At 44.1% G+C, this 19,224-nt stretch overlaps 1 protein-coding gene and 1 non-coding gene across 5 annotated transcripts in view; one reads left to right on the top strand and one right to left on the bottom strand.

Moving 5' to 3' along the window:
- The window catches only part of MYT1L (myelin transcription factor 1 like), a 450,983-nt gene that overhangs the window by 41,123 nt on the left and 390,636 nt on the right, over positions 1-19,224 (bottom strand). For all 4 annotated transcript variants that reach the window (XM_038772247.1, XM_038772248.1, XM_038772250.1 and 1 more), the window contains 2 exons: positions 2,455-2,538; positions 1,108-1,329 (listed from right to left, as the gene is read on the bottom strand). In XM_038772247.1, coding sequence (XP_038628175.1) covers positions 1,108-1,329; positions 2,455-2,538 — 306 coding nt within the window. The remainder of the gene's footprint in view (positions 1-1,107; positions 1,330-2,454; positions 2,539-19,224) is intronic.
- On the top strand, positions 11,383-11,454 carry TRNAG-UCC. The gene has a single exon. It is a non-coding gene; the product is annotated as a tRNA-Gly (tRNA).

The following is a 19,224-nucleotide window of genomic DNA, read 5'->3' as shown; positions in this document are numbered from 1 at the left end:
CATCTTGTATCTACCCAGGTGTTTAGTAACCTGCTTGGAACATGAAAAGTGCTTAAGAAGTGTCGTCATTACTGTGGGAGGTGTGTGTAAAATGAAGTTTTAGAAAAAAAAAAAGATCTGGGAAGCAGAGGGAAGTATGGACTAGAGGAGAGATCATTACTGTGGGAGATGTGTGTAAAATGAAGTTTTAGAAAAAAAAGATCTGGGAAGCAGAAGGAAGTATGGACTAGAGGAGAGAAAGGCTGGAGGCCGGAAGGTCCATGAGGAGGCTTTCAGTACTGTGCCCTGACTTGCATTTCCCCTTAAGCGCTTACTATGTGCCAGACACTCTACTAATCACTGTGGTAATAGGTGTTTATCAGGTTGGACTCAGTTCCTGTCCCATGTGGGGCTCACAATCTTCACCCCCATTTTACAGAGGAGGGAACTGAGGCCCAGAGATGTGAAATGACTTGCCCAAGGTCACACAGCACACGAGTGGCAGAGGTGGGATTAGAACCCATGACCTTCTGATTCCCAGGCCCATGTTCTAGCCACTACACCATGCGCTTCCCTGTGCTCGATCGATTGAGCGCTTACTGGGTGCAGAGCGCTGTAGTAGAGAAGTAGTAGAGAAGCAGCATGACTCAGTGGAAAGAGCCCGGGCTTTGGAGTCAGAGGTCATCGGAGCCTTTGGGCAAGTCACTTCACTTCTCTGGGCCTCAGTTCCCTCATCTGTAAAATGGGGATTAAGACTGTGAGCCCCACATGGGGCAACCCGATCACCTTGTATCCCCCCAGTGCTAAGAACAGTGCTTTGATGATTATGATGATGATGGCATTTATTAAGTGCATCCTATGTGCATGCTCTTTCCACTGAGCCACGCTATGTGCTTTGCACATAGTAAATGTTTAACAAACACCATCATCATCATTATTATTATTATTATTAGTAAGCACTTGGAAGAGTACAATATAACAATAGACAGATTTGACTCTAGGGGTGCAGATGAAAGGCCAAAGGGGGAATGTGGGGCCCTGGCACCCCGGAAAAGCATCCCCGGGGGGGTGTAGACTCAGCCCAGGGGGTCCTCCCCCCAGAAAACAACCAGCAGGGCAGTTACTCACCTCCGATGCGTAAGGAAACTACCACTGACGTGTCCTGAACCATCACATCCTGGGGTGGGACATGACATACCTTCCGTCTTCACTGACTTCCAGGAGAACTGGGAGCCATTTAAATATCCGTCCTTTTGCCTTTTGGCGGCCAGCGGGCACCCTGACGCGCTGCGATGGGAGGCATACTTTCCAGTTATATGACCCTGACCGTCACAACCCGGAACCGGACATCTGGATAGCAGATAGATGAGATAAACTTTATTGTCTTGCCATCCTATACCTGGTAGTCTCTACAACAAAGTCAAAATAACCTGACATGAAAAAAAAAAGAACAATCACGCTCTACAGACTAAAGGAAAAAAAAAAAGCACCAAAGACAGCTCCTAGGGGAACAGCTAAATATATCAGAAAATATATCGGATCAGCAGGGGTGTTTCATGTGTGTTCTAGACTGTGAGCTCGCCTCCTGACTGTGAGCTTGTCGTGGGCAGGAATGTGTCTCTTGGTTGTGATACTGTACTCTCCCAGAGGCTTGGTACAGTGCTTTGCACACAATAAGCGTTCAATAAATACGATTAAATGGATGAATGAAGAACTCTAGCCATCTGCGTGGATGTGGGACACCCCCACAAGCTAATCCAGGGACAACTCGGTGCTCTGGCTATCATGGGACACCTTTGGGCATGTCGGCAGTGGAGATGATCTGAGGAGGTGATTATTCCTCAGGGAACGGGGAAACGTTTTGGATTCCCTACTGCGAGCTTCCATTGTCCTGATCCAAAGATTTTAGTATCCCCAAAAGAGGGGATGGATAATGTTCACCTGGCCAATGGCAATACTCCTATGGCAGAATTCGAATTATCTTTCAGTGCAAGAGACCCTGAATATTTTTCCATAGCCTATTTTTCCAACGCCATTGCCCTCTTTGACTTGTGGAGGATGTACTTTGGCACTGAAATTATTTAAATTGGCGCTTATTTAATTTAGCACTTAGTACAATGCCCGAAACATAGTAAGCACTTAAAAATACCATAATTATGTACTTTGGTACTCTACATCGTTCCCTAATTCTCTGTAACTGATGAAGGGGGGATGCACTTTTGCAATTAACTTATTTAAATCAAACTCCACTACATCTTTTACTGAATCCTTCATCTTACATGGGAAAAAAAATCTTGCTCCTCTTTTCTGTCCCATCAGAACTCCTGTTTTATTCGAGTGAAAGAAGACTCTAATACCTTTATTCTGCTTTCTAGAATGTTCTGTTCTTCCCCCTCCCCTCTATCCTAATAGTGTTGAAGTTTGAGAAGTTTGAATCGCAGTACATCAATTTAATGTGAACTGGGGCATACTTACCTAATTGGCTCTTGATCTTCTTTGTCTTCTTTACTTTGTGCTATCCTGATTCCACTTTTCTTTGCTCGGGGACAACCTGAAAGACTGAGCAAGGGAGAGGGTTTTCATTGGAGGCGAAATTAATCGAAGTTCTGGTTTTGGGTGAAACGGCAGAAGGGCTGATATGATGCCGCAGTTCTGCTCTCCACAGTTTAGATGTTCGTTCGTGTAAAGATACAGCAAGATGGTTAGTTTCAGCCTTCGTGCTTGGGGGGCCCAAAACAAGGTTGGTAGGCAACAGTTCTTCAGAGCAGTTGTGACGTTGTGTGACTGGCAGGGATGAGAGCAGCTTGTGAGTTGTGTTTAGGCAAATAATAGCACTAAGATCGATTCCACAGCTCGATTTCCCAACCCTGAAATCTCGATGTCAGTGTTAGTGTTTGCATCAGCACTACAAGCAGTGTTGCGTCGTGGAAAGAACACGGGCCTGGGATTCACACGCAGAACCTGGGGTCTTATTCTGGCTCTGCCACTTGCCTGCTGTGTGACCTTGGGCAAGTCACTTTACTTCTCTGGGCTTCAGTTACCTCATCTGTAAAATGGGGATTGAGACTGTGAGCCCCTTGGACGACTGAATGAATGAATGAATGCAACACAGTTTTGTTGCCTGTCTCCCCCTTCTAGACTGTGAGCCCATCGTTGGGTAGGGACTGTCTCTATACGTTGCCAACTTGTACTTCCCAAGCGCTTAGTACAGTGCTCTGCACACAGTAAGCACTCAATAAATACGATTGAATGAATGAGTGAATGAATGACAGGGCCTGTATCCAACTGGATTTGCTTGTATCCACCCCAGCGCTTAGTACAGAGCCCAGCACACCATAAGCACTTAACAAACATTATTATTATTATTATTATTATTATTATTTTCTGGCACTCAGTTTCCTCATCTGTAAAATGGGGACTCAATACCTGTTCTCCCTCCCCTGTGAACTATGAACCCCATGTGGGACAGGGATTTTTTCTAACCTATCTTATGGTTACCCCAGTGCTTAGTACAGTGCTTAGTACAAAATCCACAATTAGTAGTAATAATAGTAGTACTAGTAGTTGTAATAGTACTAGTCGTTGCAATAGTACTAGTCGTTGTAATAGTATTCATTCATTCATTCAATCATATGTATTAAGCGCTTACTGTGTGCAGAGCACTATACTAAGTGCTTGGCAAAGTACAACACAGCAATAAAGAGTGACAATCCCTGCCCACAATGAGCAATAGTAGTAGTAGTAGTATTTATTAAGCACCCCCTTGATGTATTACACTGCATTAGGCACATGGGAAATAGAGAATAAAGAAGTGGCATAATCCTTCCCTCAAAGACCTTGTACTCCAATGAAAGAAACACAGAAAGATATTTACAACTAGAGTGGTCAAAAGTACTTGAATAAATATGTATACATGAGTGCTGCAGATAAGAATAAATAAATCTTTAAATCTTACCCCCACTCCCTTCTGCCTCTCCCTTACACTTGGATTTGTATCTTTTAAGCACTTAAAATCATAAATCAATCATATTTATTGAGTGCTTACTGTGTGCAGAGCACTGTACTAAGCGCTTGGGAAGTCCAAGTTGGCAACATATAGAGACAGTCCCTACCCAACAGTGGGCTCACAGTCTAAAAGGGGGAGACAGTGAACAAAACCAAACATACTAACAAAATAAAATAAATAGATTTTGATCACCACACGCTCAGCCCCATAACAATTACTTACATATCCCTGATTTTAATGCCAGTCTCCCCTCTAGTCTGTAAACTTCTTGTGGGCAGGGATCACATCTTCTAACTCTGTTGCACCTTCTCAAGCACTAAGTACAGTGCTCTGCACACAGTAAGCCCTCAATGAATATCACTGATTGATTGCAATGTGCTAACGGGTTATTATTTGGGAAAGACTTTTCGCAGGAGGTGGGATTTTAGGAGGACTTTAAACAATGGTATTTGTTAAGCACTTACTATGTGTCAAACACTGTCCTATGTGCTGGGGTAGATACTGCTTAATCAGACTGGAAACAGTCCCTATCCCATAAGGAACTCACAGTCTAAATAAGAATGAGAACAGGTATTCCATCCCCCTTTTACAGGTAAGGAAACCGAAGCACAGAGAAGTGAAGTGACTAGCTCAAGGTCACCCAGCTGACTATCTATCAATCAATCATATATATTGAGTGCTTACTTTGTGCAGAAAACTGTAATAATGATAATAATAATGGCATTTATTAAGCGCTTACTATGTGCAAAGCACTGTTCTAAGCAATGGGGAGGTTACAAGGTGATCAGGTTGTCCCACGGGGGGCTTGCAGTCTTAATCCCCATTTTACAGATGAGGTAACTGAGGCACAGAGAAGTTAAGTGACACCCAAAGTCACACAGCTGACAATTGGCAGAGCAGGGATTTGAACCCGCGACCTCTGACTCCAAAGCCCGTGCTCTTTCCACTGAGCCACGCTGCTTCTCCACTGTACTAAGCGCTTTGGAGAGTAGAATACAACAGAGTTGATAGACACATCCCCTGCCCAGAACAAGCTTTCAGTCTAGAGCAGGTTTACTAGTGGCAGAGCCAGGATTAGAATCCAGGTCTTCTGACCCTCAGGCCTGGGCTCTATCCGCTAGGCCATGCTGCTTCTTAAATGTGGGGAAAGTTGTGATCTGCTGAAGGTTGTCCATCATTCTGAATGGGAGAAATCATCATCATCATCATCATGACTGTGATATTTGTTAAGCATTTACTGTGTGTCAAGCACTGTTCTAAGCACTGGGGTAGACACAGGTTAGGTCAGACACGGTCCCTGTCCCACATGAAGCTTATAGCCTAAGTAGTAATGAGAATAGGTAATGAATCCCCAATTTCTAGATAAGGAAACTGAGGCACAGAGCAGTTAAGTGACTTGCCCCAGGTGACTCAGCAAGCACCCATTGTTGGGTAGGGACCGTCTCTATATGTTGCCAACTTGTACTTCCCAAGTGCTTAGTACAGTGCTCTGCACACGGTATGTCCTCAATAAATACAACTGAATGAATGAATAAATAAATGCGATTGAATGAATGGATGGATGAATGAATGAATGAATCATCATCATCACCAATCGTATTTATTGAACGCTTACTGTGTGCAGAGCACTGTACTAAGCGCTTGGGAAGTACAAGTTGGCAACGTATAGAGACAGTCCTTACCCAACAGTGGGCTCACAGTCTAAAAGAATGAATGAATGAATGAATGAATGAATGAATGAACTGGCAGAGTCAGGATTGGAATCCAGATCCTCTGACTCTCAGCCCCAAGCTCTTTCCACCCTGCCACGGTGGTCCTCATCACTAAATAAAAACCGAAACCTTTGCAATTCTTCCAGCTGTCTCAGGAGCAGCACCAACAGATTCAAGGAGCATAATTAATCAGCCAAAAAAGATGGTGTTTGTCAGGCTGGGGAGAGCCAGCAAGCGAAGAATAAAGAAATGAAGAATCCTCCAAAGTGGCATAGGAATGGAATTTTTCTGTCCCAAAGAGAGACATTTTCCACTGGGAGATTGTAATTCACATAGGTTACATCTGGAAATGGGAAGGAAAAGGAAAATAATTTTTCTTCCCATTCTGCCTGAGGATATTCTACCTTCCCAGTGCCTTCCCTGACTAAGCCCCCCATTCTCCTTCTCCCACTCCCTTCCGCATCACACTGACCTGCTCCCTTTATTCGTTTCCCCCTCCCAGACCCACAGCAATTATGAACTTATCTGTAATTTATTTATTTATATTGATATCTGTCTCCCCCTCTAGTCTTTTAACTCATTGCGCTGTCATCTCCCAAGTGCTTGGGAGTCAGAAAGACTCCAACCCTAGCTCTGCCACTTGTCTCCCGTGTGACCTTAGGCAAGTCTCTTAACTTCTCTGGGCCTCAGATTAATAATAATAATAATAATAATAATAACGGCTTGTATTAAGTGCTCACTATGCACAAAGCACTGTTCTAAGCACTGGGGAGGTTACAAGGTAATCAGGTTGTCCTCACAGTCTTAATCCACATTTTACAGATGAGGGAACTGAGGCCCAGAGACGTGAAGTGACTTGCCCAAGGTCACACAGCTGACAATTGGCGGAGCCAGGATTTGAACCCATGACCTCTGACTCCAAAGCCTGTACTCTTTCCACTGTTCCACACTGCTTCTCTGTACTTGTCTGTACTAGTAATACTAGTCCTTGTTAAGCACTTTGTGCCAAGCACTGTTCTAAACTCCAGGGTAAATACCAGTTAATCAGATTGGACACAGTCCCTGCCCCACATGGCACTCACAGCCTTAATCCCCATTTTCCAGATGAGGTAACTGAGGCCTAAAGAAGTGGAGTGACTTGCCCAAGGTCACACAGCTGACAACTGGAGGAACCAGGATTTGAACCCATGACCTTCTGACTCTTAGGCCTGGGCTCTAACCATTAGGCCATCATCATGGTGAGGTCAGAACAGCCACTCACCGAAGGGCGCTCCAGGGGTGACTATGGCTGCTGAGTAGAAGAGGAGGAAGAGCAGAGGAGGGAGGGGAGAAGGAAAAAGGAAAAAAAAAAAGGGAAAAGAAGTAGGAGACGAAGTTGATCAGTCAATCAGTTGGTCAACCAGTGGTATTTATTGAGCACTTACTATGTGCAGAGCACTGTACTAAGCACTTGGGAGAGTACAATACAGCAGAGTTAGCAGACATGTTCCCTTTCTGATGGTAATAATAATAATAATGATGGCATTTGTTCGGCCATTTGTTAGAGAAGCAGCGTGGCTCAGTGGAAAGAGCCCGGGCTTTGGAGCCGGAGGTCATGGGTTCAAATCCCGGCTCTGCCAATTGTCAGCTGTGTGACTTTGGGCAAGTCACTTGACTTCTCCGTGCTTCAGTTACCTCATCTGTAAAATGGGGATTAAAACTGTGAGCCCCCTGTGGGACAACCTGATCACCTTGTGACCTCCCCAGCGCTTAGTACAGTGCTTTGCACATAGTAAGCATTTAATAAATGCCATTATTATTATCAAGTGCTTACTATGTGCAAAGCATGTTCTAAGCGCTGGAGAGGACTCAAGGCAATCAGGCTGTCCCACGTGGGGCTCACAGTCTTCACCTGCATTTTACAGGTGAGGTAACTGAGGCACAGAGAAGTGAAGTGACTTGTCCAAGGTCACACAGCTGACAATGGCCAGAGCCGGGATTTGAACCTATGACCTCTGACTCCAAAGCCCGGACTCTTTCCACTGAGCCACGCAGCTCTCCCCTAGATGGTATTTGTTAAGTGCTTATCAATCAATCAATCAATCGTATTTATTGAGCGCTTACTGTGTGCAGAGCACTGTACTAAGCGCTTGGGAACTACAAGTTGGCAACATCTAGAGACGGTCCCTACCCAACAGTGGGCTCAGGGTCAAACACTAATCTTAGCCTGGGTTAGTACAGGTTAATTTGGCTGGACACAGTCCCTGTCCTGCATGGGGCTCATAGTCTGGGTTAGTGCAGGTTAATTTGGCTGGATGCAGTCCCTGTCATCATCATCATCATCATCAATCGTATTTATTGAGCGCTTACTGTGTGCAGAGCACTGTACTAAGCGCTTGGGAAGTACAAATTGGCAACATATAGAGACGGTCCCTACCCAACAGTGGGCTCACAGTCTAAAAGAGTGGGCTCACAGTCTGTCCTGCATGGGGCTCATAGTCTAAGTATTCATTCAATCGTAGGAGGGAGAACAGGAGAACTGAGACGTAGAGAAGTTAAGTGACTTGCCCAAGGTCATTCGGCAAGCAACTAGGATCAGATCCCTGGTCGTCTGGCCCCCAGGCTTGCGCTCTTTAATGTAGGCCACACTGCTTCTCAATGGAACGAGGAGAAGGATTGAAGAGGAAGAGGGCGGATGGGCTTGATTATGCCTGGGAATCTTGTCTTATTGCTGTGGAGTCGTCTCCTACCCATCGCGACTCCATGGATCCATCTCTCCCAGAACGCCCCACCTCCATCTGCCCCGGTAGTGGATCCAGAGTGTTTTCTTGGTAAAAATCGAAAGCGGTTTGCTGTTGCCTCCTTCCGCACAATAAACTCGAGTCTCCGCCCTCGACTCTCTCCCTTACCGCTGCTGCCCAGAACGGGTGATTTTTGAGTTGGAGCAGATTTCCTTCCACTCGCTAGCCACTGCCCAAGCTAGGAATAGAATGGGTAGGCCTCTGCTCGACCCTCCCTCCCATCTTCGAGACTGGTAGGCTAATAACAATAATAATAATAATAATGATGATGGCATTTGTTAAGCGCTTACTATGTGCAGAGCACTGTTCTAAGTGCTGGGGGGGGGATACAAGGTGATCAAGTTGTCCCACGTGGGGCTCACAGTCTTCATCCCCATTTTACAGATGAGGGAACTGAGGCTCATAGAAGTGACTTGCCCAAGGGCACACAGCAGACGTGTGGCGGAGTCGGGACGTGTGGTGGAGGCTATTGGGAAAGTCTCCAGGTGTGCTTCTGTGGGGTTGTCTAAGAACAGGCTTACGAAATTTTTGACACTCCTGTGTTAATCAAATGATTCATTTGTTTAAGATGAACCATTTGGAAGTGTTTTGGGTTTAAACGGATTTAAAAAATAAATTCTTCATTATCTCATTGCTTTCCCAAGGTCTTCTCCAGCTCTGCAACTCATTCAATCATATTTATTGAGCGCGTACTGTGTGCAGAGCACTGTACTGAGCGCTTGGGAAGTACAAGTCGGCAACAGATAGAGACGGTCCCTACGCAACAACGGGCTCACAGTCTAGAAGGGGGAGACAGGCAACAAAACAAAACATGGAGACAGGTGTCCAAATCGTCAGAACAAATAGAATTATAGCTATAGTCATTCATTCAATCGTATTTATTGAGCTACAATTCTACAATGTGAGCATACAAACATCTGTCATCCCCAACACTATCCTTCCTAAAAAGAAAAAGAGGTGTTGCCAAGGCTGAAATGTAGGTGGAAGATTATCATCCAGAGACTAAACCAAACTACCAAACACTTTGTCTCCCATTCTAGATTGTAAGCTCATTGTGGGCCAGGAACGTGTCTACCAACTCTGTTATACTGTCCTCTCCCAAGCACTCAGTACAGTGTTCTGCAATCAATCAATCAATCAATCATATTTATTGAGCGCTTACTATGTGCAGAGCACTGTACTAAGCGCTTGGGAAGTACAAATTGGCAACACATAGAGACAGTCCCTACCCAACAGTGGGCTCACAGTCTAAAAGGGGGAGACAGAGAACAGAGCCAAACATACCAACAAAATAAAATAAATAGGATAGAAATGTACAAGTAAAATAAATAAATAAATAAATAATAAATAAATAGAGTAATAAATATGTACAACCGTATATACATATATACAGGTGCTGTGGGGAAGGGAAGGAGGTAAGACGGGGGGATGGAGAGGGGGACAAGGGGGAGAGGAAAGAAGGGGCTCAGTCTGGGAAGGCCTCCTGGAGGAGGTGAGCTCTCAGCAGGGCCTTGAAGGGAGGAAGAGAGCTAGCTTGGCGGAGGGGCAGAGCTCTCAATAAATTTGATCAATTGATTGCTTTGTCCTGTCAGACGTCATCATTGTTGTGTCTGCTTATTTTTGTAGAATACTCTCCCAAGCGCTTAGTTCAGTGCTCTGCACACCGCCAGTCAAAGCACTGTACTATGTACTGAGCTAAATACAGTGGAAGTTGGCAGATATCGTCTCTGCCCTCAGAGAGCTCCTGATTGAGAGTGGGGGAGAGACAATAATAACAACTATAGTAATAAGCATAACAATAATAATAATTGTGGTATTTGTTAAGCATTTACTGTGTAGTGAGTACTGTTCTAAGAGCTGGGGTAGATATTACTAAATCATGTTGGACACAGTCCCTGACCCACATGGGGTTCACAGTCTTAATAGGAGGGAGAATAGAGATTGAATCCCCACTTTACAGAAGAAGAAACCGAGGCACAGAGAAGATAAGCGACTTTCCCAGGGTCACACGGCAAGCAAGTGGAATAGACAGGATTAGAACCCAGGTCCTCTGACTCCCAGGCCTGCGGTCTTTCCACTAGACTACGGTGTGCTCACAAAGAAAAAGCCCTTCTGTCAGACCAGAAAATATATGTAAAACAGAGTAAAAAAGTAGTAACAATGAAGATACTTCATAATTCCAATAGCTTTTAATTCCTTTGTGCCTCACTTTTTCCTTTGTTAAGCAGGAGTATTTCATCATTTACTGAAGGCCTGGCATTTTTTCAAAATCAACAGAATAGATAATATTCTTGCCACTGGGCTTCCAATCTGAAAATCTTCATGGTGTCATTGCTGAATAGTTCAGACTTTAAGCACCACCATCACGTGAGACAAGGGAATCACTGACTACAGAGAGCTTTCTCATGACCTTGAGAGAAGGTCTTCCACCATTAAGTAGGAATCCCTTTGAAACTTCAAAGATGGGAAGCAGGACATCACCTCCAACTTTCCAGAAAATCATTTCTGCCAGTCAAACCGTGGAAAAAAGAGTGGTGACCTTCCTGCACTCCTTAGCACTTATGTACTTAGCTGTAATATCTTCATTTATTTATTTATTTAGTCATATTGTTTGTTTCCCAATCTGGAGTGTAAGTTCGTTGTGAGCAGGGAATAATGTCCGTTTGTTGTTGTACTCTCCCAGGCTCTTTGTAGAGTGCTTTGGACACAGTGAGTGCTCAATAAATATGATTGAAAAGTGTCTACAGGAGCTCTTCCTCAACCTATAGAAGACTGAAGAAATGCCACAAGACTTCAGAGATGCCGCCATAATCACCACCTTCAAGTAGAAAGCGGAGACAGCTGGCCACGGAAAGTACGGACGTCATGCCCCAGCTTTGTATCGCTGGTACTTGTAGTTACAGCAGCGTTGGTGGTATAGTTGTTAGCATAGCTGCCTTCCAAGCAGTTGACCCGGGTTCAATTCCCGGCCAACGTAGAGTTTGTATTTTCTTTTAGACTGTGAGCCCACTGTTGGGTAGGGACTGTCTCTATATGTTGCCAACTTGTACTTCCCAAGCGTTTAGTACAGTGCTCTGCACACAGTAAGCGCTCAATAAATATGACTGATTGATTGATTGATTGGTACAATTCTACCTAGAAGCCTTCAGGACAGGTTTCTGATGGGCATGACCAACTGCGGGCTGCCTGAAACAAATATGACTTCAGACGCCAATACATCAAACTTTGGTCCGTCTATCACACAATTGTTTTTACTGAGCTCCTACCATACGTAGAGCACTTGGGAGAGTACAGAAAAATTAGGAATCATGGAATTAGGAATCGGAGAAGCAGCGGGGCTCAGTGGAAAGAGCCCAGGCTTTGGAGTCAGAGTTCCTGGGTTCAAATTCCGGCTCTGCCAATTGTCAGCTGTGTGACTTGGGCAAGTCACTTAACATCTTTGTGCCTCAGTTCTCTCATCTGTAAAATGGGGATTATGACTGTGAGCCTCCCGTGGGACAACCTGATCACCTTGTAACCTCCCCAGTGCTTAGAACAGTGTTTTGCACAGAGTAAGTGCTTAATAAATGCCATTATTATTATTATTATTATGGTCCCTGCTTTTTACAGTCTAGTAAGGGAGATTGATATTAATTAAGAGAAGAGAAAGAAGGAAAAGTAAATGTTTATGCGAGCCAGTGTGTAAGTACACAGGATAAGCAAGTTAATAGGTACAGGAGTAATACAAATGGGTTCTGAGTCTCCAAGGGTCTAGTTGGTAAAGAGGTGCTGAGGTGGTATTTAGGGTCTACAGCCTGGGATCGAACACTGTAGAGATTGATTGATGACAACAAGTGGGGAAACCTATCAGTATCTTGTAGCACAAAACGGCCTAAGTCTGCCGTGAGGAACAACTGAAACAATCCACTCCCAATCCGCCAATCAATTCATCAGTGGCATTTATTAATTCATCAGTGGTCTTGGGAGAGTACAACACAATAGAGCCGGTAGACTTATTCCCGGCCCACGAGCTACGCAGACAAAAGAGCGTTTCGGCTGTCGGTAAGTAATGGCTTTCCACACTGTGGTCAAGTTCACGTTTTCAGAATTACTAGAGGGAATGGGGCTGCATTATGAGTCATTGACTTTCTAGCCTCTGCATTGCTTTAGATTTCTTGAATGAGCAGTTCATTCTCTATTGCTGCCTATTTTCAGGTGTTAAATAAGGTCAATAACGCCGGTCCCCCTCCTACCTTTCACCTCAGTACTCTCTTACTACAACTCAGCCTCCCACTTCTCTCATCTAATGCCAACCTACTCAATGTACCTCAGTCTCTTCTACCTCAATGCCGACCTCTCACCCTCGTCCAGTCTCTGGCCTGGAATGCCCTCTCTCTTCATAACCAGCGGACATTCAAAGCCTTATCGAGGGCACATCTCCTCCAAGAGGCCTTCCCTGAAGAAGCCCTCTTTTCCTTTTCTTCCACTCCCTTCTGCGTCACCCTGACTTGCTCCCTTTGTTCATCCCCTCTCCCAGCCCCACAGCAATTCCGTACATACCCTTAATTTATTCATTTATATGAATGTCTGTTCCCTCTCTAGATTATGAATTTGTTGAGGGCAGGGAATATGTATGTTATATTGTATTGTACTCTCTCAAGTGCTTAGTACAGTGCTCTTTGCACAGTAAGCCCTCAGTACATAGGATTGATTGATTCATAATAGTGATGGCATTTATTGAGTGCTTACTACTACTAATAATAATGATGGCATTCGTTAAGCGCTTACTATGTGCAGAGCACTGTTCTAAGCGCTGGGGGGAATACAAAGTGATCAAGTTGTCCCACGTGGGGCTCACAGTCTTAATCCCCATTTTACAGATGAGGGAACTGAGGCTCAGAGAAGTTAAGTGACTTGCCCAATGTCACACATCAGACATGTGGCGGAGCTGGGATTCGAACCCATGGCCTCTGACTCCAAAGCCCGGGCTCTTTCCAGTGAGCCACACTGCTTCTCTTACTAGGTGCAAAGCACCGTTCTAAGCCTCCTGGTTATGGTGATAATTAAATGAGTATATAACTATGACAATGTTCTGGAAATAAAAGTACTGGAGAGATGTAAAGAGTATAGATTTTGAGTATGCTGAGGGACAGGAAAAATACCTAATCTGTATCTGTGTCTTTTTTTCCAGAGCTTTGTACAGTGATCTGCACACATAAAGCGCTTAGCAAGTACTATTAATTCTAATACTACTAAAGCACTGCTTACCATGCTTCTTCACCCATCCGCCCGACATTTCTGGGATTCATACATTCATTCAATCATATTCATAGAGCACTTACTATGTGCAGAACACTGTATTAAGCATTTGGGAGAGTGCACTATAAGCAGACACATTCCCTGTCCACAGTGAGCTTACAGTTTAGAGGACTCTTAACTCAGCTTCAGCAGGAAAACCAGGGACGAGAGACAGAATTCATTTGCCAGGAGGGAGGAGATGGCAGAGAAAAGTAGGTTTCTACACCCTTTCTGATGCCAAGATTAATCAATCAATCAAACGTATTTATTGAGCGCTTACTGTGTGCAGAGCACTGTACTAAGCGCTTGGGAAGTACAAGTTGGCAACACATAGAGACGGCCCCTACCCAACAGTGGGCTCAAGATAGAACTCAGACCTAAGGGGGTCCTTTAGAAAGCCAACCAATCTAAGCAGGAAGGCTAAATCTCCCCGTATATTTAAATGAATTGCTCATCAGTGAAGTCAGTAAAATGGTATGACAGCTCATTGAGGAGAAAAGCACTTCTGTAAAGTGTTAAGAAAAAAGATGAAACCAAAGTGAATGGTTAATTTATAAGAAAAAGGAGTAGATAAATTTCAATGATTGAAGTTAAAATGCTGCCATGTCATATGACAATAATGATGATGATGAAGGCATTTATTAAGTGCTTATTATGTGCAAAGCACTATTCTAAGCTCTGGGGAGGTTACAAGGTGATCAGGTTGTCCCACGAGGGGCTCCCAGTTTTCATCCCCGTTTTACAGATGAGGTAACTGAGGCCCAGAGAAGTTAAGTGACTTGCCCAAATCACATAGCTGACAATTGGCGGAGCTGGGATTTGAACCCATGACCCGTGACTCCAAAGCCCGGGCTCTTTCCACTGAGCCACGCTGCTTCTCAATACTGTTTAAAGCTCCTTAGTCAGTCAGGGTGCCAGAGAAGAAGTGTTGCACAGTGGTTAGAGCACAGTCTGGGGAGTCAGGAGGATCTGGGTTCTAATGCCGGCTCTGCCATTTGTCTGCTGTGTGACTTTGGGTAAGTCACTTCGCTTCTCTGTTGCCTAGGTTACTTCATCTGTAAAATGGGGATGAAGACTGTGCGCCCCAAGAGGGACAGGGACTGGGTCCAACCTGATTAGATTGAAAATCTCCCAGCACTTAGTACAGTGCTTGACATGTAGTAAGTGCTTAACAAACACCATTATTATTATTATTATTATTATTGTGTCTGTATTTTATTTTGTTAATATGTTTTGTTTTGTTCTCTGTCTCCCCCTTCTAGACTGTAAGCCCACTGTTGGGTAGGGACCGTCTCTATATGTTGCCAACTTGGACTTCCCAAGCGCTTAGTACAGTGCTCTGCACACAGTAAGTGCTCAATAAATATGATTGATTGATTGATTGATTGATTGCTGCTGGAGTTAGATGATGCTACAGATGAGGAAAAAAGCAGCCTGGCCTCCCGGAAGGATCCTGGGCCTGAGAGCCAGAGGACCTGGGTTCTATTCCTGTCTCTTCCATAAATCTGCTCTGTGACCTTGAACAAGTTACTTAGCTTCTCTGTACCTCAGTTTCCTCATCTGTAAAATGGGGATTCGATACTTGTTCTCCCTCACCTTGAGACTGTAAGTCCCATTTGGGACAGGGACTATGGCCCATCTGATTATCTTGTATCTTCGGTGCTTAGAACAGTGCTTGGCACATAGTAAGTGCTTAACAAATACCATAATTATTTTTATCTTTCCCAGTGCTTAGTATAGTGCTTGCCACACCGTTACAGCTTAAGAAATACCAACATTCTCATCATCATGTGTGTCACTCGGGTGAGTGTAAGTGGAACAATCAATTCTTTACTGCCAATTCTTTTTGACACTGTGGAAATCATTATAAACTGCCAACATCAATGGATTTACTGGGCATCTATAATGGACAAACTATGGTATTAAACCCATTAGACTGTGAGCTTGTAGTGTGCAGGGAATGCATCTGCAATATCGTTATTTTGTATTCTCCCAAGCACTTAGTACAGTACTCGGCACACAGCAAGCGCTCAGTAAATATGACTGACTGACTAATTGGCCATCATCATCATCATCAGTCATATTTATTGAGCGCTTACTGTGTGCAGAGCACTGTACTAAGCGCTTGGGAAGTACAAATTGGCAACATACAGAGACAGTCCCTACCCAACAGTGGGCTCACAGTCTAAAAGGGGGAGACAGAGAAGAAAACCAAACATACTAACAAAATAAAATAAATAGAATAGATATGTACAAGTAAAATAAATAAATAAATAAATAGAGTAATAAATATGTACAAACATATATACATATATACAGGTGCTGTGGGGAAGGGAAGGAGGTAAGATGGGGGGGATGGAGAGGGTCTCGGCCCTGAAGCATATTAAATTTAACGGGAGAGACAAGCAAACCTAAACAGCCAAAATATCAGCTCGTTCAAGTGTAAATGAACGGATCTACATTTAATAATAATAATAATAATAATAATAATGGCATTTATTAAGCGCTTACTATGTGCAGAGCACTGTTCTGAGCGCTGGGGAATGTACAAGGTGATCAGGTTGTCCCACGTGGGGCTCAAAGTCTTCACCCCCATTTTACAGATGAGGGAACTGAGGCCCAGAGAAGTGAAGTGACTTGCCCAAAGTCACACAGTTGACAAGTGGTGGAGCCGGGATTTGAACCCATGACATCTGACTCCAAAGCCCGGGCTTTTTCCACTGAGCCACGCTGCTTTACGTGGCTGTAAAACTGTAAAATGTCCTGGACAGCCAGGTTGCAGATATGCTACTAGCCACAGAGCCAGCACTATTTTGGAGTCTCCCTCATTGTGATGTGATTGCTTTGCACATTGTAAGCGCTTAACAAATACCAACATTATTATTATTATTATCTTCTTGGAAGTTTCTGCTCTGAGAAAGCCACCTCATTTCCAAGTGTCCTAGAACAGGCTGATCAGGTGCTACTCCCTATCTACTTATCATTATGACAGTGGTCTAAGCTTTTGCTTCATGTCTCCCTTAAAGTGAGTGTTTTGTTGACCCTGTGTATGGTTACTTCATTTCCAACCAGACAAAACAGCAGTCAGCGGTATCCTGCTCAGATAATAATAATAATAATAATAATGATAATAATAATAATAATAATAATGATGGCATTTATTAAGCACTTACTATGTGCAAAGCACTGTTCTAAGCGCTGGGGAGGATACAAGGTGATCAGGTTGTCCCACGGGGGGCTCACAGTCTTAATCCCCATTTACAGATGAGGAAACTGAGGCCCTGACTTGCCCAAGTTCAGAGCTGGATAGAACCTGGATATCTTGACTCCTAATCCCCAACTCTGTATGCTAGACAAATCTAGGCAATCCACTTCTGCTCCTTGACTGTATCAACACTTGCTTATAATAATAATGATAGTAATGATAGTAATGATAGCAATAATAGTAGTATTTATTAATCAATCAATCAATCAATTGTATTTATTGAGCGCTTACTGTGTGCTGAGCACTGTACTAAGCGCTTGGGAAGTACAAGTTGGCAACATATACAGTCCCTACCCAACAGTGGGCTCACAGTTTAAAAGGGGGAGACAGAGAACAAAACCAAACATACTAGCAAAATAAATAGAATAGATATGTACAAGTAAAATAAATAAACAAATAAATAGAGTAATAAATATGTACAAACGTATATACATATATACAGGTGCTGTGGGGAAGGGAAGGGAAGGGAAGCACTTATTAAGCACTTACTGTGTGTCACTGCACTAATAATAATAATAATAATAATGATGGCATTTATTAAGCACTTACTAAGTGCAAAGCACTGTTCTAAGCACTGGGGAGGGTACAAGGTGATCAGGTTGTCCCACGGGGGGCTCACAGTCTTAATCCCCATTTTACAGATGAGGGAACTGAGGCACAGAGGAGTTAAGTGACATGCCCAGAGTCACACAGTTGACAATTGGCGGAGCCGGGATTTGAATCCGTGACCTCTGACTCCCAAGCCCGGGCTCTTTCCACTGAGCCACGCTGCTTCTCTAGATCAAACACATAGTACAGTGATTTGTACACAGTAAGCCTTCAATAAATAGGATTTAATGAATCCGTTCTCCTCTCATGTCTTGCCCAGCAAAGATCAGAAGTATTGCTTCAGTCAGAGTGGTTTGACTGTATGTCGAGACCTTGTTGTGTATGATCAGCTTTGACATTTGGCATTGCATAGCCTTATCATTATTATTATGGTGGTAGAGCACTCACTATGTGCTGAACACTGTGCTGAGTGCTGGGCTAGATGCAAGGTAATTGGGCTGGACATATGTCCCTGCTCTACATGAAGCTCACAGTCTTATTCCTCATTTTACAGATGAGGGAACTGTGGCAAAGAGTAGTTAAGTGACATGCCCAGGGTCACACCACAGACAAGCGGGAGAGGCAGGATTAGAACCCAGGTCCTTTTGACTCCGAGTCCCGGGCTCTAGCCATTAGGACACTCTGCTTCTCGTACAAGTCTGACGTGGTGTCAGGGTGATGAACAGGTCTCGTATTTTTTTTAGTGGCGTTTGTTAAGCCCGAACTATGTACCAGCCACTGTACTAAGCGCTGGGATAAGATTCAAGCTAATCAGTTTGGACATAGTCCGTGTCCCACATGGGGCTCACAGCCTTAATCCCCATTTGACAGATGAGGGAACTGAGGCACAGAGAAGTGATTTGCCCAAGGTCACCCAGTAGGGTCATTTAGAGAAGCAGCGTGGCTCAGTGGAAAGAGCACGGGCTTTGGAGTCAGAGGTCATGGGTTCAGTTATCAGCTGTGTGACTTCGGGCAAGTCACTTCACTTCTCTGTGCCTCAGTTACCTCATCTGCAAAATGGGGATTAAGACTATGAGACCCCCGTGGGGCAACCTGATCACCTTGTAACCTCCCCAGCGCTCAGAACAGTGCTTTGCACATAGTAAGCACTTAATAAACGCCATTATTGTTATTATTATAGCACTTAATAAATGCCATTATTGTTATTATTATAGACAAGTGGCAGAGCCGGGATTAGAACCCGGGTCCTCCTGTGCTCTAGCCACTAGGCAGCACTACCTCTCTAGCAGAAGAGTAAGCTGGACTTGAATATTGATCTAGGAACCTTCAAATTGATTTGAATCTTGATGCTTCTGTGACCCCACTCTGTGTTTCCCAGAGTTAAATACCTATCCCTCCTCCTACTTAGACTGTGAGCTCCATGGACAGGGACTGGTTCCGACCTGATTAACTCATCGATCTACCCCAGCGGTGTTTAGTAAGCCTTAACACATACCATAATTATTATTTATTATTGCCTTCACGGTGTCATTAGCCTCCTCTCTCCTTTCATCTTCTAGACTGTAAGTCCACTGTTGGGTAGGGACCGTCTCTAGATGTTGCCAACTTGGGCTTCCCAAGCGCTTTGTTCAGTGCTCTGCACACAGTAAGCGCTCA

The sequence above is a fragment of the Tachyglossus aculeatus genome, chromosome X1 (genome assembly GCF_015852505.1).
Source record: "Tachyglossus aculeatus isolate mTacAcu1 chromosome X1, mTacAcu1.pri, whole genome shotgun sequence".
In the NCBI taxonomy this organism is placed as follows: domain Eukaryota; kingdom Metazoa; phylum Chordata; class Mammalia; order Monotremata; family Tachyglossidae; genus Tachyglossus; species Tachyglossus aculeatus.
Note: the sequence above shows the minus strand (reverse complement) of the source record. Positions and strands in the feature narration are given on the sequence as shown.